At 28.6% G+C, this 25283-nt stretch overlaps 1 protein-coding gene across 1 annotated transcript in view; it reads right to left on the bottom strand.

Annotated features, from left to right (window-relative positions):
* Positions 1-25283, bottom strand: part of GC (gamma-glutamyl carboxylase) — a 90664-nt gene that overhangs the window by 9495 nt on the left and 55886 nt on the right. Inside the window, exons 7-12 of the mRNA XM_021145580.4 lie at positions 16349-16512; positions 13238-13374; positions 9589-9834; positions 5812-5966; positions 3924-4102; positions 782-909 (exon numbers count right to left, since the gene is read on the bottom strand). Coding sequence (XP_021001239.3) covers positions 782-909; positions 3924-4102; positions 5812-5966; positions 9589-9834; positions 13238-13374; positions 16349-16512 — 1009 coding nt within the window. The remainder of the gene's footprint in view (positions 1-781; positions 910-3923; positions 4103-5811; positions 5967-9588; positions 9835-13237; positions 13375-16348; positions 16513-25283) is intronic.

The raw sequence follows: 25283 nt of genomic DNA on the forward strand, positions 1-25283 counted from the left end.
CATTTGACTTCTGTATGAGTTACGGTGGGCCGTAGTAACCCAGCTATTAGAAAATCGTGCTCCGAATCGGATTGGCCGGGGTTCGATCAACGACTCCACTATGTCCCACCAAGTACGAGCGATATACGGGCTCATAAAATTCGTGGAATTGAAAGTCCTGTCATAGGTCGCTGAGCAGTACCATGGGTACAGGAATCTGGAGAAAATAATATCCTCCCTCTCCATATTTATGTCTAAATTCAGGAAGTGGCCCCACAAATGAGTGGTGCTGGCATCTATTCTTGAAATTCTGAGCTAAGACGTACTGTCATCTTTGCGGTGCTCCCTTGTCAAACGAAACTTGCACGTTCCCGACTTAATTCGCAAAATGGCTAATGACTGAGGAGCTTGGCTTGTCCAAGTGTCATTAGAAACAACATTTAGTTACAATCGATTAATGGAGGTGACCCTGCTTTTTAAATGACTGATATTCCTACTTTCGACCGACAAGATTTTAAATCACGTGATACTCTCATTTGTATACCTATTCTAATTTCATTCAATGGCAAAGCTAAAACGGCAGGAACTTTATTGGTTACTTTGTTTTTCTCTGTGTCAATGCAGTTTCTGCAAAAGGTTTAACATTGTTGCCCACAGTTACTTGGTAAATAATTACGAAATTTAGTCTGAAGAATTATTCTGGTTTCGTAAAAAGACTTAGAAAACTCCACTTTTATTTACCCATTCTTTAAAAAGTGGATATTTTCGAAACATTCAGTAATTTATATTGGATGTTTCTTACCATGACACTTTGACCTTCTCTCAACTCTATTGTGTGGTTAGGCTCTAAAAATATTTCTACAGAACCTTTCAAGACCTCTAGAGATGCATTATCGAATCCATTACTTATATAGTTCACCAAATGAAAACCTAGTTAGAAAGAAAGAGTGAAAAATGTATTATACAACACATAGCTAATTGAGTTTTATTTTTTTAACATAGGGTGTTTTGCAATTTCTGTTTATTACTTAAATGATTATTAGAATATTAACATTTAATTGAGGAAAAAACAAAAAGTTGCGAAACTTTGAACAAACTCTAAGCCTATCAGAGCAGATAAATGATTAAAATCTTCTACAAAAAAAATAGTTTATCTGGCAGTGGAAGATGTTTGTCTTTAGATCTTTGTCCTCAGAAAAGAAAACTAACTTGGATTGCCTTGGTCAGATATTTTAATAACCTTTCTTCTTAAATGTAAATTTGAGTAATTCAATTAGTGTAAGGTAATTTTTTACTTTATTGTCTATGAGTAGAAAATAAAGTCAAATTTTGAGTGAAATTGCTGTGTTTTAAATAAGCCCATTTCTTATTCTTAAGCTTAAAATTTATTTGAATTCACAATTGTAACTCGATTGGTAAGCGGCGCTTAAGCGATCGGAAATAAAAATATTACCAACTCTCTATTCAAAATAAGAAACAAAATAATTTAAATTTATTTATTTAGATTCAGTTGCAAATTTGCATACAAATCGAGTAATTGAGTTGTAATTGTTAAGCTGAAATTTTGGCATTTTATACCTCAATATTAAGGTAACAGAAAAATCTGCAGACAAATCAAGAAAACTGATGTAAAAATAATTTGCCATAATTCTTACCTCTTCCATCGCGTTACCAATATCAATATTAATCATCGTCTTTACTATAAGCTATGTTTTTTATCAATCGAAAATATGAATAAAGTTTCTAACTGTAAAATTTGATGTTTACATTTCTTATGTTAATTTACAAAATAATGATAAAAGTTGTTTACTCTCCTTGTACGATAAGTAAGTTTTAATGTTTAAGTTTGTCAATAATTATCATTTATTTTTTTTGGAAATAAATTTAATGTATATTAAACGATATGCGCGTGTAGTAATTTTTATCATTTTTCAAAAAAGAGGCTCACTCACTATCCCTTAAGTAAATACTTTAAAATTTCAAATTTTTAAACAACTTAAGCTTTTAAATTTCAATACACTTCAAGCTTTCTACAAATGTTTTTTTTTAAAAGTTTTATATCACATTTATAATTTTTTTGCAGTTTTACATCGATGTTAAAACTTGAGGTGTAGAAAATATATACTAGAGAAACCTTGTAGACACTAAAAAGAGCTTCATTGGCTGAAATTAAAAAAAAAGAGCTTCATTTCATTTTAATAAAAGATCTTCATATCTTTATTTTTATAAATAAAGAAAAAGAATCTCGTTTCATTCCAATAAAATAACATTCATTTTATTTTAACAGAAAAAACTTTTCATAAAACATTTCAATAAAGAATTCTATCACTTCACTATAAAACCCTTGTTGCAACAAAAATATTCATTTCGCACCTATGAAAAACTTTCATTTTATTAAAATAAAATGATAACTTTCACTTCAATAAATTTAATTTATTTCATTTCAGTAAGATCCTTCATTTCACCCCAATAACAAAAGGTTCATTTAATTTCATTTAAAAAAAAATATTGTTTACTTCATTTCATTGAAGAACAGGAGAAATAAGTGCCTTAATTATAAAATGTCAGAGCAAGCTGTCCCGTCAACAAATTTCATCTTACCAATAATAGAAAGGGTAAATAGGGCAAAAAATAGATCAAACTGAATCTCGTTTAAAACACTATAGATTATTTAAATTAACTAATCAAAATATTTTTTTGGGAGGAACGTGTATCTTATATAAATAGAAGACATTTAAAAATTAGTGCTTGTGAGAAATGTCATCTTAATAGTTTACGTTGATATTATCCTGAACTGCGTAAAAAATTATTAAATTTTTATTCTGATATCCTAAAAAGCGAACTCTAATTTTATCAGAAATATTTAAATAATCATGAATGGCTTTGAGAGAAGAATTATTTTTGTCTGTAAATTTGTAAATTTTTTGTTTTGTATTAGTTGAAAAGTTCATTGTTGTTCCTTTTGTGAGCTTTAAAGAGTTTGTCCATATTATGTGCTCCGTTCTCATTGCAGAAATGATGTCTAAAATAAGATAGGAATGGATTGTACGAACATAAATCTAACTAGGATATCCAAAAAGATTTTGTGCTACGTAGGTTAAAACAAAAACAACTTGAATAAAGCGCAAGTAAAAGTACTGAAACTGATATACTGTAGTTACGGTTCGAGTGTTTAAACACCAAATGACAATAAAAGAGACAAACACGCACAAAATGGTTGAAATTAGAAGAGGCAATACATCATCCCCGGCAATCACATGGTGCAAAAAATTAAATTATAAAAGATTTCATCCAAACATCGGGAAAGGAAGGGATACTACAATTTTTGGCTATTAAACACTGCTCTTCCTCTACTGACCTTGATTTCAGGAAATCATTCCCTATTTTGGAAAATTTTAATAATTTAATGAATGATCTTTCTAGTATACCGACCTTTTTCGATGTTTGGATAGCTAATCTACCTATTATATCTTTCAATCAACATCTATTTATTTTCTTTTATTATTTTGTTCAAGCTTGTTTCTCTATCCCAATTTCATTAAACCACTTTATATGTCTAGTCACTTTACTACTCTGATTTTGAGCTGAGGAAAGTTCTTGTTTATCGAACCAAAACTATAGTATGTTCAAATCTGTTTCAGATTTGTGTTTTATTTACTTTTATGTTTTTTTCTCTATGCAAATTTATGATATAGTAATACCATATGGCTAACTCTGTTATGATTTAATGAGGGGAGTTAGCCTACTGCTCAAATGCAAATATAATGCTTTATTTCAGGAAATCTAGAGTACTTTGAAAACTTAACACATTTATTTTATTATCTTTCCCCTGCTAGTGGCATCAGTGAGTAGCAGTAAAAATTGAACTCGAAGTTGTTAGTCATTGAAGGCAATAAAATTTAATTAAACTTTTTTTACAGGAAATTTATAATTTAAAATATTACCGGGGAAATCAGCCACGAATAGAACGTCTACATTTTCTGATTGATTGAAAATCCTGTTTTCCATTGCCATTAAATTCGCTCTCCATTCTGTCAATTCCGTCTGCAGTGGAAGAACCCACGTGACCTCTTTGAATGGCGACCACTTGGCGGACAGTATGTCCACAGTCGGATCATACACTCTAAGAAAGGGGTGGAATAAAATGGAGAGAAAAAAAATTTATCTGGACATACATTTCTCGCTAAATACGTATAATTTGAAAGATGTATGTAATAAAAAATGATGACAAAAGTTTTCGTATATAAATGTGTTACGAAACAATTGTATATAAATGAAATTTTAACTGTATTAATAATAAATAATGGCAACAATTTTAGTGTGTGTAAAAAATGGTAATTGAGAGTTTTTAAATAAAAAACAAAAATACTTTAAGAAATCGGGCAATACTATGCTTCGTATTTCATCAAAAGATACACTTTCTCTCCTATTCACTATCATACGTTAATCCGATTGTATGTTTCAAATTTTTTTCAGTCTTAATAAAATGTTTAGTTAAAATATAATGATCTAACTCGCGTTGAAATGATTAGTATCAACAAAAAAATTTGTAATTCATAAAATATTCATATGATAATTATGATTATTCAATTTTCAATCAATGTATATAAATTGCAATTTTTAAGATTGAACTGTTCCATGCTTACAAACTTTTCGTTTTCTTCCCCCCCCCCCTTTTTCTTTTCTAAAAAAAAGAGAAAAAAGAATTAGAAGAAAGTGAAAAAGTTATCCCTGGCAACTAAACTTTAAATACATTTGATGACGAAGTTTCAGGGCGGCCTTTCACACAAATGGCTCTGCAGTTTTGAAAAAGACAGAAACAGAAATATTTATTGGTTCAAAGCAGCTCATTCTAAATTCTATTGATATTTATGTTACATGCACTAAATATTCGCTATTTATGCGATATAATTTTCCATTTAAATATAATTAGCACTATAATAACTCTTTTCATCAAATCCTCTGATTATATTAAACAATTTATGAATCAAAAATTATAGGGATTGCTCTTGTTAAATTTTTTCTTGGACAATTCTATGTTTTGCATGTAAGAAAATAACAGATGATACATTTTGTTACAGAAATATTTCATAAAAATATAAAAAAAGAAAATACTTAAACAGGTGAAAAAGTGTTTTAACGATGGATAAATACGCGTTAAGTATGTACTTTAATTTATTATTCAAAAACTCTATTATTTATTTATTATTTAATTTATTATTTTAGCAAAGTCTTTCTCGCAATTAAATACAAGTAATCTACAGCCATTCGTGGAGGATAGTTATCGTTCTATTTAAACTTCATACTTTTTTCTTCTTTTTTTTTTTTTTTTAAATTTGGAAAAATGTATACAATGTTTAAATTACTTTTGATGTTACATTGGCTCATCATTTGACCGAAATATCATCAAAGTTTAACTCTCACCTTTTAAGAACTACATTTATACCTATTCCCTCAGTAATCTAAATACGAATAATACCGTCTTAATGAATTACGTGAGAAATCTCTAGCGTTGAAATTAAATCCAATGTTTAAAAATAACAATACCTGCTTCGATCAGTAGGGAAGTGAGGGTAAAATAGATTCAACAAATGTGCGGACTTCCGTGGATTTAAATATCCCATTTCATCTGTATGTTTATCTCTTGAGTGTGACTGAATGTATAATATACTCTAAATAACTGGATATCTTTAGTATTCTCTGTCGGATGACATCACCTCCGTTTTACCATACCTATTATCATTTATCCTACTAATTGATGTGGCACCGAATAATATATTTGTGATTTTTAAATCTTGGCTTTAATGAAATCTTAATAAACCTTATACTGACCTTTGAATGAATCGCCGGTTGAGAGAGAGCCAGACGTCGACGTAGACTTCAATGTTTTTCATTTTGTGTTTCTGATACATTCTCTCCTGTATGCAGTGAGAAAATTGCTTCACCATATCTGCATGGTGAGTCCATCTGTGACTCCTAGTCCATGCCTGCAAAAAAAAATAAATCAATGTTTAAAGACGTTCTGCACCGTGAAAAAAAGTTTAGCGTACAAAAAATGGTGATGTTGTGATACAACTATTGATTCTTGGGGTTCATAGTTTAGAGAAGCCCCCAAGAACATTTTTTTGCACTATTTGGCGTATAGTAGGTAGAACCATTTTTGGTAATCGATAACACTTAAATTTAGAATTACAGTAAGATGTGATAGACCTAAAAGTTAGTAAAGTTATTTTCACGATGCAATATAAAGCAAGAATCATTAATTTAGGATGCATATATACATAAATTTAAAAAAATAAAACTTGTTTGCTAATCTAACATGCATACAGCGCAGAGAAAATTCTAAGAGGAATTCGAATTAAGCATTAACAAGAATAGAAGCGAATAGAAGGGATCTATTACAAAATTATTTAAAGCTATTGACAGATAATTAAAATGTTATACATTATAGATAATAAAAATCACCTATAATAATTGCAGATAATAAAAATTAAAATGTTATTTTTATTACACAACTAAGAATATACATAGATTTTGAAACGGTGAACTTTTGTATACGTAGATATTTAGTAGCTTAAAAGAAAATAAGAAATTCATGCCAAAATGAGGGCTTTTCGGCAATGAAAACGATTCACAAATGGTGTGAATACGCTCTTTACGATTTCTTCATTATTGGTGTGATGCCATTATAAGCACCTATCTCTTAAATTCGTATAATTTCATAAATTTAATTGTTTAAATCATTTTTAATCCTGCTATAATTAAATTAAATCAATTATTTAATTTTTGTCCCTTTTTATGGAATGTGAACACTTTTATTTTTTTCTTAACAACCAATGCAACTACTGACTTTTTATTCAATACACAAGTGCATTACTTAATAATTCTATGTTACGACAAAACGATTATCAAAATTATTTTTAACTTCATTTTCTTAAAACTGCTTTATTTTTTACCGCAAAATTATTTTGGTTGCAAAGTTATAATAAATTATTACAGTCTTTTTGGTGATTAAAATTTGTAGCCAGTTTATTTAAAATTTATTTCAATAACTCGGAGTTGGCTGTATTATTTATCGATAACGCGCTAAATTTTCAATCTCTTCTCATGCTTTTAAGCGTTGGTAAATAGGCATGATAAAAATTTCTGCCCTTATATTTTGACTCGAATCATTAAAATCTAAATGATTGTCTAAATTTGCTGTTGTTTTGCTTGGAGATGTCCATGCATGACAAATCAGTGATTATCAGGTTATATGGCCGGAAACTTGGAAATTTCTCTGCGATGTTTCGATATTATTTTCATTTTATTTTACAACTGATGTTACTATTTATGATAATTGGTTTCTCACATAATATAATAAGCAATTCATTCAAAATAAGTTCACATTAAATAGGGCTCTTTAAAAACAATTTTTATTTCATAAATTTTACATACGAAAACACAGTTATGTCTAAAAAATTTAGAAATTTTGTTATTTTACAAAACTTTATTGATTTGCACAAATACCTTTGTCTATGTGTCCGATTAAACTGAAATAAATTTATGAAACAAAAAAATTAAGCAAGATGTATATGAATGCATCATACAACTGTTCATAAACAACAGATTTCCTTCCTTTAAAATGAAGAGAATTTTTATATGCAGTTTAAAAAAGAAACTTAAAATGATTTAAAAATGATAAAAAAATTATAAAAACGGCTTTTCATCTTCTTGATTTTAATACTAGATAACTGTGATAGTTTAAATGTTAATACATTGCGTCGTGTACGCAAAGACGTCTAGAATCCTGATTACAGGCATTCTAGAACATATTAGTTCAGAAGTAGGTAAGGTTAAAAAATTATATTAAAAAAAAGCTGTATTTTTAAATAAAATATATTTTTAGAGATTCCCTCAACCTCTGCTTAACACATTATCATAGAATTCGAAAGCTGTTAAATGTTTTTATATTATAGAAATTAGTCGTTATTCCTCACACTTTCTCCTTCGCCAACATATTTGAAAGCTTAAGAATAAAAAAAAAAGTGCCGGGGCAATAAACTTAAAGCGATTAATAGCCAATACATAGATTCCTTAACTTTTCGTGGCGAATAATATTATAAACACGTGCATGTCATTTGCATTTTGATTTTTTGATGGACGAAGATGTCCTGCGGGGCTTTCCCCTGCAGCCATCACCAAGGATTCGAAATATGGGCAATTGGAAATAATAATCATCATCTTCAACAATTTTTATTAATATATTTCTTTGCCACCAACAGCCAATCCTTCTTCAATATCTACTGAATAAATAAATCTACTATTTCCTTCAATAACCTTCTTTTACAATTAGTCTCTTTAAAGAGCATTGTGATGACGGTTCAATTTGGTGTTGACTTGAAAGAAAATATGCTCCTTAACATAATTCTTTGGATTATTAAACTCCAAATTCGTATTGACAATAGACCATAATGTATTGAAAGACTATGTGTTGTGTTCCTTCACTGTCGAAAAATATTTATCAAAGAAGGAGTATGTTTTCGTTTAAAGTCCATTTTTTTATTAAAAAATCTTTTGATCTCAATGGAGAGATCTTCCATGAGAGGAAACAAGTTTGGCTGATAAAGTGACTCTGAAAATGAAGTAATTAGTTTTCGACTTTGACGTTTCGGCTATTGATGTCTTAATGTATCATCCTCATTTAATATACTCGAAAAACTGGGGAAGAAGTATTAAAATAAATCTGTCAATGCTAATTCACCAAATTTTTCTTAATGAAATTAAAAAAAAAAAATCTATTTTATTCTTGTACTATATTACTTTATTTTTGATATTCTATTTTATTCCTATAACTTGTGCCATAAAATATAGTTTTAAACATTCTAATGTTTTGCAATGCATCTATCTGATCTTATTTAATATCGTTTTGCTACCTGGGATGAGTAACGTCAATTGAAAGGCGCAATGAATGCCGTTGATTCAAGGAGTTAAAAAAGCAAGTCTAAAAAATTTACAAACTGCATAAAAAAAAAAGAAAAAAAAGAAAGAAGACAAAAAACGCGAAGCAAATCGGTATACTTGTCTTAGAGTTTTAGCGTTTATACATTCTACTACGCATACACACAAGAATGATTTCAATTATATATACAGTACCGTCTTTACGCATGGGCACACACGGGCAGTGACCGAGGGCCCCAAGCACTCAGGGGGGCCCTTGAGAATCTTACTTTTAATAAATTGTATTTGAAAAAACAAAATGGCCTTATATATTTTTTAAAATAAATATATTCTATTGTATAAAGTGTGTACAAATAGTGATTGATTATCATACAAACAACAATAATTTGAATAGTTTATCCCCAAGAAAAATTAAAAAGGCTAATTTTCTACTTTCTAATGAAGTTTTTATGTGGATTCAGTTTTTTGGGGTAATCATTTAAATTTGTTCAAATTAATGCATGTGTCAAAAATGCTTTATTTAATGTATGTGAAGTTTTTTACTTCGATTTTAAGTAGCATGATCTGTTATAAGGTTCCAAAGCATTTTTGTGCCCGAGGTACTGCATGCTATTAAGGCGGCCCTGTATATAGATAAATGTTTTAGTATAGTTGAGGAAAATAAAGTACCTCAGGGTCGAGATGGTATAAATGATGCGTTGTTTTGTCGACTACCCTGACGGTAGTATGAACATATCTCCAGTTGTGCACCATCATGTCCCAGGAGTAACCGTACAGTCCTTGCGTCCAAGTGTTGTAACCTTTGGTTAAAAAGTGGGAGTAAGGCAGGAATAACTGCAACACAAAGTAACTGCAAAAGGCTAAAGTTCTCGCTTTATGATGGAACTGAACACTCTGCCGGTCGATTTTTTTATCCTAGAAGAAGAAGATTTATCATGTTTATCTTTCACAGAGTAATAAAAATTGCATTCCAGCTATTATTTACTTTTAAACTATTATAGCTATTCAACTTTATTATTAGCTATTCACTTTTGATTATAAAATTTATTAGCTGTTCACTTTTAAACATTAAAAAAATAATTAATGGCGAAGGAAAGATTTTTTTTTTGGGGGGGGGGATGCGAGGAGTTAACAGCTTTTACGAAGTGTCGAAAAGTTGACGAAAATGAATATATACTTTCTTTTTCATATTATTTAATTTAAATAAATAAAACTACCGCTTGGACTAAATGGCAAGAATTTTATTAACAGAGAAACTAAAAAATTTTTTTCAGGAAAACAATTTTGCTTTTATTTACATTTTCAAATAGATAATTCTTTAGTTGTAAGCGTTGCATATTAGAATTCGCCGCTTAACTTAAGCTTAAATAATGCTTAAAGAATTAATAAATAAATAAATAAAACAATTTAAAATTATGTTAAGGTAATCAATCATCTAGTAAGGAACTAATATATATATAGTATATATATATATATATATATATATATAGAGTAAAATATTAGTAAGTAAAATATTAGTGCTGCCATCTATGAGAAAAATTAGTAAAAATGTATAATTCGGAAATTAATTTATAAACCCAAAAATGGAGAAAATGTAATTAAATTTATTACAATGAAAAAATAAATAAATAAATAAAGTAAAAAAATAAAAAATAAAAAAAGTTGCTTAACAGATTAATTTAATTAACAGACAGAAAAGGAAAAAAAACATTCATTTCTCCATTCCATCATTCATAGGGTAACTTACTTAAAAGTCAGGCTATATATATATATATATATATATATATATATATATATATATATATATATATATATATATATATATATATATATATATATATATATATATATATATATATATATATATATATATATATATATATATATATATATATATATATATATACTTAAGTTCACTGTAAGATATATGATTTGATTCTATTGATCTATTGCTGCATCTATCTAATCTTATAGTATATTTGATACAGAATACTGTATAATATGATATGATAGAGAAGTACGTGGATAAATAATTAATAAATTTGATTTTCGTTTCACTTTTTTTTAAAAAGATTATTCGGCGGAACCGTTTTCTCACAATAATATGCAAAAGTAGAAGAAAAAAAATATTATCTCTCTCCCAATTACTACTGATTTTTTAACATACAGAGTGATTCATAACGATCACTTATTTCATAGAAAATTTAAAATCATTATCGCTAGAAAAAGTATAAGCATCACAGATTCAAGCTGGCATACCTAACTGGCAATTATTGAGGAAGGAGGAATTGCGGGACAAAAAAGTGCTATTACAGGCAATTTTTAGATTTCGTTTTACCACTGTCAATCAAATTGATTTTAACATTGTTTTCCTCCCTTAAGACTGGATAGATTTCAATGAGATTTCCTCGTTGAAATGTTTATTCTCAAATAATTGAGGTTGTCTGAGTCGTAAGGAATTTTATTCTTATATAAGTACTATTCAGTATTGAAAAATATATATTTTTCAATACTGAATGCTCAATGTAAATGGCACCATTTTTTAAAAATTTAAATGCTGTAAGGAAAATATTTATCTTTAGTCATTTTTCCAAAATGTAATGAATATAATTCTGATGCTATGGACATTAATTGTTAAGGACTATATTTTAATCATTAAATAATTAATGTGAATACAGCATTATGATTTCTCATCTGAAGTTTTTAATTCTTGCTATGAAAACTTTTTAATTCTTATTATTAAATAAAGTTTGGTAAAAGGAGCTTTGTCACTTGCTTTCATTAATAATAAAATTATTTGTTGTCGAAAAGATAAATACTTTAGTTTGAAATTTTTTTGTAATCTTTGCATAGGGGGAGAAAATATTTAAACACTTATGCGAAACCTTAATTGGAAACAGTGCTGCCATCTAATGCAATAGAATAGCTTCACAAAATTAAAAGTTATATCTATTATGGGCGTAACCATTTGTACAGAGAATAAAACACGGTTTTTATGAATTATATCATATTTCTATTCACAAATTTAATTTTAAAAATGATACTAAAATGTTAGAATGAATTAAAAGCTCTACTTATTTTTTTATCTGCCTTCACACATGAAGAACATAAAAAAGAATATGTTTTCGTTTTCAGCAATGATAATGATATCATTATAATATTATTCCTTCATTCATAATAATATTAAGGAATAATCATTATTCATTATAATATTAAGGAATTATATTATTCCTTCATTTCCAAAACAAAATTCAAACACAGAAGAGGGGGAAAAAATTCTATTATTAATATATGGAGTTAAAGTAAAATTAGGAATGATTGTAGTATTGTTAATTGCGGCGGAATTTCTTTTCGGTTTTGTGTATGATTTTTTAGTGATGATTTGAAATAAAGAAAATAAATAAAAATCTGAATTAAAGAAAGTTGCTATATCACTCACAGTACCGAGAGGCATGTATCATCAGAATTTTTCAATCTACAATAATTCTACTTTTATTCATTTAATATTGTTAAATTTACTGTTTATTTTTGCTGCTGTCTCGGTGATAACGTTATTTGGTTTAGCAAAACCTGTTCACTTTATAATAATTTCATGAATTGGCACCAAAATGATCTTAACCCACTCAACATTGTAAATATTTTGGATTATTCAGTTTTATATAAAAACGTTTCAAAAACGTAACAATCTAAAATCGACTATAAAAAACGTTCATCAGATAACTTTCGGAATGCTAATTTATGGACTGAATCCCTTAACATGTTTTTAGTTCACTTGTGACGTGACGAACAGAAAGTAATTAATTATTAAAGTCAGCGCAATAAACACCAATTTTTGATTAAACAAAGCAGTATAAGGAAGCAAACATCTGTGATGTTATTTTTTTAAATAATTAAAAAGAAAAAAACACCTACAGTTTATTTTATAATAATGCCTAATGTTAAACTAGTCAGAAAAATCCATTTTTCGCATTGAAATTTTTATACACATTTCAGGACTCTAACACGGATGCTTCTCGAATTAATGATAAAAGTGACAATATCAGACAGATTAACTTTTGACTGATATCAGACAGATTAACTTTTTAGTGTCCTCCATTTTGTTATAAAACTTTTTTCAAATTTCGCAGAATGAAATTTTTTTTATTCAATTGAATTGCACTTCTTTCAAGAGTTTGCTAATAAAGGTAACTTAAACGTATATTTTTAAATCAGTAAAAAAAGGAAAAAAACTATTTTATGAAATCTTTTAGGTTGACAAGAAAAATCGAAGAAAAATTTTTTTTTGCCCGTGAGATTGTTAGAAAAGTGCTTCATTTACTTCTTTGTTTTCAGCATAAATGCAATCTGCACTGGGATCAGATGATTGAGAACGCAGGAATGGAGACAAGAACTTGATGGGCCAATCAGAGGAACAGAAGATGGGCATCACAGCAATCATGACGTAGGGAAACATGCCTGAAAACAACCCACAGATTACAGTAAGGGACAAAATGAAATAAAGAACAGAATACAGGAAGGTTATTAAATATGTTTTTCGTCCAGTTTTGACACTATAGCAAAACTTAGAATTGTAATTTTTTAAAAAAAAAGCCAACTTTACAAATCTCCGACTCTCATTTAATTGCTTGATATTTTGCTTCAATGTCTTCTACAACTATATGCACGTTTCGGAAATGAACTAACTGATAATGTAATATTTTACAGTTATTTTTTTTAAAAATTGTAATTTTGATAATTTTTACCAAACTAATTTTGATAATTTCAACAATATTAGCTCATATAACTCCCCGTAGGTAAGTAGTATTCCTTTTCTGACTGAAAGCATCTCTAGTAAATAAAAATACTGCTCTTTATACAGATATATGTATGACACCCGGTGTGTGAGTGGTAGCGTTTCGCGCTTCCGTGCTACAGGTCCTGGGTTCGATCCTCGGGCCGAGCAAAGGTTGACTCAGCCTTTCATCCCTTCAGTGGCTCGATAAATGAGTACCAAGCTTGCTTGGGAACTAAACACTGGGAGTTCCGCGTTCGGCTAACCACCTGACTGGAATATCTGCTCCTGTACCCCAGAGCCCAAGGTCAAGAAAACTGAGATGGGCTCAGTAGGCCTTGGCCTTCTCTCTCTCTCTCTATATATATATAAATAAAATAAAATAAATAGTGTGTGTGTCAGATTGCGGATAAACGGTAGATTCTATGAGTACGAAATTCACCATGAATCTGAATGAATGAGTAAAATTGCAAACTTTTTAAGACGCCCGATTTTCGATTTTTAAAATCAGAGACACTAAAAAAATGTAATTTTCTCATTAGCTTATCGGAAGGCCATTGTTACAAAATAAGCTATAGACGATCCAATTTTATCAAATATTTTAAAGACAACACCAGTGATGTTTGTTAACTTATAACTAATCAAAAACTTTATTTATTGAGCGTTATGCAATACTTTATTATTTTTTATTTATTACGCCAAGTTATCCGAAAGATCAACGTGATCGGGCTAGCATAAGCAGACAACGTCATCAGATTAATATTTCTAAGGTTATCTGAAACCACGTGTTAATTTTGTTTATAGTTGCGCTTTGAAAGCATGTTACTATAAAACTAAATAATTTAAAATCAACAGTAATTGAAATTAAAAAAAAAGTTTCAAACTTAAAGGCAAAACTAAGGGGAAAATGGTACTAATTCATCAATGATACATTTTGGTAACAATTACAAATTGAAGTGAAAAATGAGCTGCGTACTAAAAAGCAAAGTAAATAGAGAAATAATACTTATTCGCTCAAAACAGAGTAAAAAAATCGCATTATTGAGGCTTAATTAAGTACGGGAGAAAATAGCTAGATTGTGAAAAATTTTAAGTATCATTAAGTATCATGAGTTTCCTCGAGCAACAACATTATGCCAGATGATTTCGATTACATTAAGTCTATATTTTGATGGGATGAAAGACCAAAAAGTGTTTTGCTCAATATCATAACGTAAAGCCACTGAATGGTGCAGTAAATTATCTATATAATAATATTAAGAATTTGCGCGTCTGTATATACTGGATTAGGGAAAACCGTTAGCTCTAAAAATACGAGATTCAAAATTAATCTAAATGAGTAAAATTGTAAACAAATTATGAAACCCGATTTTTGTTTTTAAATTCAGAATATGGAATAAATTCAAATATGGAATTAAATGTTTGAAATTCAGAAATGGAAGTTTTTCATTGTCTTAGTGATAAATGTTATTCAGCTCGTTAACGAGAGCGGAAAAATCTCGGCACACTATTATTGAAGCCAATGATGCATAATTCATTTTAGTAATAAATACTGAATGAAATTTAAAAAAAAATTAGCTATTAAATAATAAGGAAAATAAATGGAGAATGTGTACTTATTCGTACTATTAAAGGTCGCCATATTATTATTGACACCAAAGAATCATAATTTTAGTAATGAACACTACTGGCCCCATGGTATTTGACGCAGTTTAGGTATCAAATATAACTTTATATAGGTACAAAATATTTTAGATGCCGGTTACAGCTGCTTCAATACTATACATTTTTAGGACAGATTTGTTATATAGAAAGATGAGTTCAGGAGAAAGTAGCTTGACTGGGGTGAATTTTAAATATCATGATTTGCCTTGATCAACAGCATTATACCAAATGATACTGGATACAGTTAGTATTTATTTTGATTGGATGAATTACTAAAAACGCATTTTGCTTAATCTAATAATGCAAAGCAACTGAGAAGGGTAACAAATAATAATGATAAATAAAAAACATTGGAATCATTGTAACTTTATTATTTGTGTAGGTATTTGTCTGAATATTTTGTGTACGATTTTATAGTCTTGTCCAGTACAGATTACGTCGATGCGTTCTTTTCTCCCCGCACGAAGAACGGGCATTCAGCTATTGTATATATATATACATATATATATATATATATATATATATGTATATATATATATATATATATATATATATATATATATATATATATATATATATATATATATATATATATATATATATATATATATATATATATATATATATATATATATATATATATATATGTATATATACGTATATATATAAAAAGAGAGAGAGAGAGATGCGTGTGTGTAATTTATTATAAATTATTACAAAGAAATTATTCGACCGATTTTTTCAAAAAATGTATTCTCATCTATGTTATATCTGCCTGTTCCTTATTTTATAATTGTTCCTTATTTCGATTACGTTGTAATGCGATATGCATGATATTCTCATTGCGATTTTCGTCATTATGTTTATGTGTAACAATAAGTTATAGTTTCTAAACGAAATCCTTTAATTATTCTGTAACCCAGCAGCAACCATCTCTGTAAAAACAAAAATATTTGCAGCCGAATAAAACTGCTGAAATGCCGATGGAGTTACCGATGGAAAACATCCTGGAGTTCATGAGGTTGAAGAGGGCGCAGAAGAGGAAGGCGTAAGTTCTGCTGAAGTTCATCAACATGAAGAAACCGACTGTGAGGTCGAGTAAAAAGCCACCCAGGTGAACCACAAGATACGTTATTTGGTCATCAGTCAGAAATAGTCTATAAACAAAAATCATGATTGTGAAAAGTGATACTTTTTATATTAGAGTAAACAAACTTCATGCTGCAGTGTGTAAAACTGGCTCATACAAGTTTGAGTTTTGCCTCAAAATGTTAGTCTGTCTTAGCTCCATCTATCAATAAAAGGAATGCATAAAATAAATTTCAGCTAACTTTTGGCACAATTATTTTAAATTCTAAGATTAAATTTTGTCCGCAGCGTTTAGCCCATTGTATAACTTCACGAGCCACTAAAATATTTTTTTTTTTTTTTTTTGCTCACCCGCCGCTTAGTTAGAATTAGAGTTCCTGATATCTAACTTTCTGAGTTAGGGCAATGGCTCCAAAATTGTCCGAAACATTGAATTTGTGAAAAAAGAAGAAGATGGAATGGTTACCACTTATTGGTGACGCCTTTCTCTATTATTATATTCTTTTCCAGTGTTGGGAACTTAGCAGTAATTTTTATTTATATATTTTTTCATTTTTTTCTTCTATTTTTTTAGTTTTCCGTGATGTTTAAAAATAAATAGCATTTCAGGTAAAAGAGTTAATTATTGATAAATTTCCAAAAAATATAGACAACAAAATAGTAGTGTTTTGAAGAAAAAGCTTTTTAATCATTTTTATTAACATATTTTTTTAATGCTTCAATAAAAATTTTATCTTAAGACGGTGCAACGCAGTAAAAATCTGAAAAAAAAAGACGAATTTGTTAAAGAATTTTGCAACGATTGTTATAAACTTAATATTTTTTTAAAAACTTATTGTAAAATTCATTTTGCAATTGCAAATACAAAAATTCAAAAAATTAGCACTTATATAATGCAATGCTTATAACTTATTTTTGAAATTATCCACAACTTGTTGTACTCATAATAAGAAAAAAAAATCATCCACATTTGATTCTGTTTTGATTTTTTTTTAACTACTTGAATGTATTTTCGTCGCAGGGAGGATTTTTAAAAAATGATTTTTTTTGCAACGAAATAAAAATTCGAATAATTTTCTTCCAAACACCACGTTTGGGAGAAAAAATAAATAAATGGCATCAAATAAGTTACATTCTCGTTGATTACTCAAATCCAGTCAACCCAATTTAAAAAAAAATCCCTACTACTTGCAACGATAACCACATTTATTAAAAATATTGCTCCGAAATTTGAAGGATATCTGTTGAAAATAGTTCTGATACAGCAAGTAGGGGAAACATAGTTGCGAGTAAAATGCGTTTTGTGATCAATAATCCATATAAATATATAAAATTTTGCAACTAACTATAATACTAAGGTCCATAAGATACTCCATCATTTGCAACAGTCTAGCAGCCCGTCGATTTACTCTCAGGTGACGACTCATATGTTTTTAGAGTAGCATCCGAAATTCCGCGGTTATTTTCATTTTGGGGATGGCTGATGGGTCTACATTTATTTATAATTGTTTCAAAACTGTCCTTTGCAACCTTCATTAGAAATTGTGACAGAGAAATAAGCTGCAATTTTAAATAATTTATGTATTGAAAGTACCATTAATTCTTTTTTTTTTAAATAAATTATTTCAGTAAAATAGTTAAAATGATGATATTTAATAAAATGTTTTGATAAGAGTGAGAAAATCCATTAATCAACAGAGCGTATTATGCTACCACTTTTATATTTCTTACAAAAATCAATTGAAATTTTTGGAAAAAATCTCAAAATTAACAATTAGCTATTGAAAAAGCATTTGTTTTATTTATTGTGTTGTTCTCTCTTGATATGAATAACCTTTTTATTTTATGAGATTTTTGTAAACTCAATTGAATTTTGATATGTTTGTGAGGTCAACTTGATACATGAAGTTTTCTGTCAATGGAATTGACAGAAAAATAGTCAAAACTTAGATTATTTTCCGCCTAGCTAGAGCACTCAAAACAGTACTAAAGTCCCATACCAGATGTCAATGTAAGATTAAATAATTTCCATTCAGCACGATATTACCATACAAGCATATATGGCAGTACTTTTACTTTCGTTACTTGTACCGCCGGTAGAAGTAAAAAGTACGTACTTTTACTTGTACTTCGTTACTTTTTAAACTTAGTGCATTTACTTGTACTTTCGCTACTTTTTTATGGAAAAAGTACTAGTATTTGTAATGGAAATGTCGAATGAAATCGTTACTTTTTTCTAAAACTCGGTAAGCTTTCTAAAAAAAAAAAAAAAAAAAGTTAGAAAATATGCTTATGTTTTTTTAAGTTATAAAATTAATGTGCAATATATATGCATTCACAGCTAACTTCGAGTTTAAATACCTTGACCTTTTAAAATTGTCATTCCTGAAAGGGAAAAGATGGCTCTTTTGAACTGCGAAGGGTTTCGCGATGTGAAATCGCAGGACGATTTATTGTTTGTTGCAGGTCTGGTACTTTGCATCAAATTTAATTGGTTTGAATAAAAGGCTAGGGAGGAGACTACAAAAAAAAAATTGGAAAGAATTGTCCAAGCTGAGCACCCTGCTATAACTAATAACGTAACAGAAAAAAACCCAGGGATTTTAAATTATCCAAAGCTGAAAACATCATGCCAATCACCAGCGACAGAAGAATTTATGGCATACATGAGCTCAAATGTCGAAACGGAAAGCATATCAATTTTGAATCGATATCCAATCGTAAGAGAATTATATGTGAAATATAATACTGCAGTACCTTCTAGTGCTCCCGTGGAGCGCTTATTCAAAGTGGCTAAGCACGTTCTGAGAAATTCTCGCAGCAGACTCAGTGACACCACTTTCGAAATGCAATTATTTTGCAAAATGAATAAAAATATTAATTAGCAAGTTATTTTCATTCATTTTCGAGTTTTATGCATTTATTCAATACATTTTAAATAAAAAATGTTGGATATTGTTAACGTTTTTCAATTTTCTTTTTGAACTCACTAATAATACATTTTTGTCTTAATACATTTTTTACTAAATACATTTTTACCTAGTACATTTTTTACTAAAATTATGTTTATGCCCGACCTTGTCAAACAACGCCCAGTCAAATCTCTAAGAACTTTAGAACTATTTGTGCTATTGAAAACTACTTGTGCTATTGAAAACTTTTGTTTAGTACTTGTTCTTTTTACTCGGTACTTTTTAAAATAAGAACTTTTACTCGTTACTTTTTTTAAAAATACTTGTACTTTTACTCGTTACTTTTTAAAAGTAACGTTGCCATATATGCATCCAAGTACCGTCTTCAAGAGAAATTCTCGTCAAGAGAAATTTTTAAGAGTTGGCTCATAAAATAAAGCTGTCGCCTCCCAATCAGGTGACCTAGGTTCGATCCCAGCGTTGACTGGTTATTCATCTTTAGTTTTACGAAATCAACTATGGAAAATTTGAATTTAAATGTCAATCTCTTAATTTCTTCCTCCATTTTTTAAAAATGCATTAAATCTTTATGAAATAAAAATATTAGAAATTCCTTAATAATAGAATCCTGAAAAAGATGAAGGAATTCCCCATTATATATAGATGTCTGCAACACCTTCTTTTACGAAATCTAAAGTGCATAACTTTTTAAACTCATAATTTATAATTATTTTTAAAGCGCGCTTGAAAATTAAAACAAAATTTAATGTTTTTCGCTCCCTTATGTTTTCATTTTTAAAAGAGATTAAACGAAAAAACTTCTTAGAAGATAAATAAAAGTAAAATGCATTCCTCAGTTAATAGGTTTAAAAGATTTATTATTCAAGAGAATCAAATAAAACTGAAGGCGTGTGCTAAAATGAAGAATAAAAACCCTCATTAGTACCTTGTAAATCTTTAGCTTTTGGCGTTTATTACAAGTTTAGTACACTTCAAAATATATGAGTAAAATAAAAGTGTAAAAATGCAGTTTTTTTCGTCTTCTTTCCTTAATAATAAATAGTTCACTGAGTGCATAAATTTCTGTAGTTATTAAGTTGATTTTTTCTTCTCAAATAAATAATTAAATTATTTTTGAACCATCAAGAATCTGCGTGTCTGATTATCAAAAAAAGGGTAACATTATGAGTTAAAAAAAAATGAACAAAATGCAGGGTTACAAAATCTGCATTAAAATTTTTTAAATTTTTTTTTATTTAAAAAATATATGTTCTGCAAATGAACGTTATTAACTTTTTATAAAATTGCGTTTTTTAAAATAATTTTTGTCATAACTTCCTTATAATTATAAAAGAAACTCATACAGTAAATCAAAAATTGTCCTCTCCCACAAAAAACTGTTCAAACCTGATACACTCTAACAAAGAGATGCGCGTAATGTTTGAGTGAGGGGCAGATATTTTGAAAAAAATGCTGGTTGCTATGTAGTTTATTACGCAGAATCTAATGATAACCCATTGAAGATAATAGGACTGACAGTTGAGAATTTATGAGGGTTTTATCTAGAAAATGTACCGTCTAATACTTGTGTCTCTTTCTTATATTCTTTGCCTAAAGTTGCTATCTAAACACGTAAGGCATTGTTTCGCATGTATATTTTTAAGTCGTCTCAAATTTGAAAAATTTTTCAAATCATAAATATAATTTTAGTTTTCAAATCTAGCCATTAAAAATGCAAATCGAAATACTTTTGAGCATGTTGGTAAAATATAGTCTTTAGACTGAAAAATTACATTTGGCATTTTAAAATCACATAAAGTTTCTATCGTTCTCATTCCATAAATAGATTTTGGAATGAAATTTTGATTGATTTTATTCAGAAACCAAAACATTTGACCAAGAATAGCTTTAACCGTTGTTGACAAGGAGGGCGTTACTTACCTTGGAGAAGCAGTTATGACAATCCATTACAGGAAATTTGGTCAGCCTGCTAATCAGAGATGGACATTCGTCATTCAGAATAATGAATAAAGAATAATGAATAAAGAATAATGAATAAAGAATAATGAATGATTATTCAAAATCTTCCTGAATAATGAATAAATATTCATTCATTAGTCAAAAATATTTTGAATAAAGAATAAACCATTCATTATTTTTTTCATTCTTTATTCGTCAGTCGAGAATAAGTGAATAATTTCACTGCTTAACAGAAATGGGAACGGAATACTATAATTGGCTACGATTAAAACACTTACAAATAAAAAGTACATAGTAATAAACTACTTGTAATCATATTTATAAGTTATAAGTAACGATTTCATATAAAAAATGATTATAATTAACTCTAATCACAACAAGACGAGTTAACTGGCATATGATTATAAATGACCGAAATCTTTTATTTTAAACAATCAATATGTATAATTAAAAGCAGTCATAATCCAACGATTACAAGTAATCCGGAATACGAGTAATTGTAAAAATAGATACTGCACGAATACCTAAATGTATTGTACATACTTGCACCCTTAAACTACGCTGCATGTTCATGTGCTTGTATACACGAACGAGCACTGCAAATAAATGTTTGCATGAATAAGCAAAAAAAGTTGAATATTTACATGGTTACTTACATTGTTGTTACATAGTATTTCCGTACTTAGTGTACATTGTATGTAAAAGTGTATGTACAATGTATAAATAACGCTTACATATATAAGTAGTACATACAATGTAGTACATCTATGCACATGTACATACAATATACGCAAGCATGTAAGCAAATGTAAATATGTATGTATAGCTGCAAATCTAGTGTCAGTATGCACACAATGTACGTATACACATAAAATATATGTGTGCGTATGCAAAAATATGTGCACGTATATGTACAAAGGTACATATACAATACATATGTTCACACAATTTACTTACGTATGCACTATGTAATAGTAATTTATGTACGTTAGTTAGCTCATACAACGTACCTCCATCTATATGCACATACTTACATAGAAGAGTTGAGCGTCGATTACAGGCAATTTCAGCTATGTAATCAATTACTTGAAATCGCGATTACTATTTTCAATGCATGTATTCACGTATGCACAATATATGTGTGTGCAATTATACATACACTGGATATACATAGATTATACAAATGTACAAACATGCATTCGACATACATACATTGTTCACATGCACCTACATACTTTCGACATGCATTTATTGTAATTATTTGCATACATATATTGGACATAGTACATGTTTTGTGCATATGTGCATACAGGTTTGTCCAATGCATGTATGTATGTTCAATATATGTGTAACTGAATATATTTACAATGTATACAATTTATGAAAATTATCTAAATTTTTAAACTTTAATTATAATGACCACTAATATTGACTCAGGCAATTTAAATTATTAAATCAATCGATATTTAAATTCATTTGTCAGTTTTAATTGTTCTATATCATTTTAAAAATATTTAAATAAAAAATCCTTTTCAAGTATTTTTATAAAATTTTACTTTTATAAAACATAATTCATAGTTCAGAGAATTGTTTATATGACAAAAAGGCATTTAATTTTTTAAGTTGAAATTATATTTAAGAATTTTAATAAGATAATCGTTTGCTTTCAGAAACGATAAGAAATTGAGCTTTATAGATATTAGAACAAATTTTGAAATGAACGGCTATAAACTTCTTTATAACACAACTAAGTATAAATACTTGGAAAACAATAATGTTACGCTGGAGTAAGTTGAAATAACATAAAAATAAACATTTATACTTGTCACAGTTTTATGGTTAAATTTCTTATATAAGAGATAAAAAAGTAAGCGATGTTTTGCATCTCAGTTCGTAGAACGGCATAGCCTTTATGGTTAAAGAGATTGACTTACATACACATAATGTATGTTCACACTTACATTGTAAACACATATATTTCTTGCACATGCACACATTTATTCATTATATGTACTTGCATACATGCATACATTCTATATACGAACGTATAATGCAAGTTCATACTAACATTTTTGTACATATATACGTACACTCATACATTACGTGTACATGTTTTGACGATGTACATAGATATGTGCGTACATACCTATGAACATACAATACACGTACAAACCATATATGTCTGTACATGAATTTTATATGCATAAATATGTAAATATATCGTATATATATATAGGAAGCTCTTACGTACGATGCACGCACATACCTACATTAATATTATGATTGTATTTGTAAGTATAAATACATGTATACGTACATAAATTGTTTCTACATACGTATATAGAAAGTAACATGCATGTATATTATATGTAAAATTATGTACATCTAATGTTCGTACAAATATCGTTTGTGCATACATACGTACACTGTATTTACATCTGTACATTCATAAATATATCTTATACTCATACGTACGTACATGTACAAGCATACGTACAAATATTGCATGAGTTTAAAATATATCTATGTATGAACAATTGTTCATATGTTACATATACATATATATGTCTACATACATACGAACTTACATGCTTTGCTCGTACATTACTGAATTGTTTTTATATATGTACGATCATTGTACGCACATAAAAATATGTTAATACATGCGTTTACATACATTCAAACTGAATAAGCATATATGTAATCGTAATTACTTGCAATCGTATATTTTAATTAGATGTACTCGCAATGACTTGTAATCCCGATTACATGTAATCACAATGAAATCTTGTTCATGTATTTATGTGCGTATTTTCGTAAGTTATCATATGTTTAAAAGTTTTCATTTAATAAACCAAATAATAGTAAACTAAATAATTGGTTTTCATTTATAATTTATTCATTGTTTTAAAGGTATACGATTATCTACAATCCCTTTTACAATGTAATCAAGCCTATTTGATATTATAATTACATCTAATCGTGTCGTAATCATATATATCACAATTACAATTTAAGATTTCCTGTAATTGTTAGATTATGATAACTTGTAGTTATGATTTCTTGTAAACTTTATGATTACAAATAGTCACGATTACTTACAATGCCAGGGATTGATTATTTGTAATTCTGATTATCTGTAAATCACTTTTTATTGTGATTATAAATAATCATAAACGCTTGTAATGAGAAATAACAATAATTTGTTACTGTAATCGACGCGCAACTTGCAATGAAAATGACATAATGCTTGAATTTTTAACTGGTTATTCAAGATTTTAATCAGAAAAATTAGTCATGACTAATGAATTTATTCATAAATTATTATTCAAAAATTTGCATTATGAATGATGAATAATAACTAAATTTTCATATGAATAATCATTCAGAATAAATTTATTCTGACTAAATTTAGTCATGAATAAAATTTCCCTGAATGATGCCTATCATTGCTGCTAATACGTAAGTTAATGTTCTAGCTCAGTAAGTTAATGTTCCCTAGCCTTTATGAGCCTTATACCTGGTAAATCCCCTGGTGGAGATGGTACCCACCCGGAATTTCTCATTCACTTGGGCCCCAGTGCTAAGGTTTTCTTCCTAAATTTCTTCAATTTTATATGGAATACGGGGAATGTACCCTGGGACTGGAGAACTTCGGTCATCATTCCAATCCATAAGAAAGATAAAGACCCAAAAGCTCTAAACAGCTACAGACCTATCTCACTGATTAGTGCTACGGAAAAGATTATGGAAAAAATTATTTTCAAGAGACTTAATTACCACCTGGAATCAAATGGTCTTTTAGCCGAGGAACTAGCAAGGTTTAGGACCTCTAGATCCACTAACCAACATATTGCTCTCCTGGGACAAGAATATAAAGGATGGCTTGGACAATAGGCAAATTTTGACAGCTATATTTATCGATCTAAAATCAGCCTACGATAACG

The sequence above is a fragment of the Parasteatoda tepidariorum genome, chromosome 6 (genome assembly GCF_982258835.1).
Source record: "Parasteatoda tepidariorum strain Cologne lab strain chromosome 6, Ptep-v5.0, whole genome shotgun sequence".
In the NCBI taxonomy this organism is placed as follows: domain Eukaryota; kingdom Metazoa; phylum Arthropoda; class Arachnida; order Araneae; family Theridiidae; genus Parasteatoda; species Parasteatoda tepidariorum.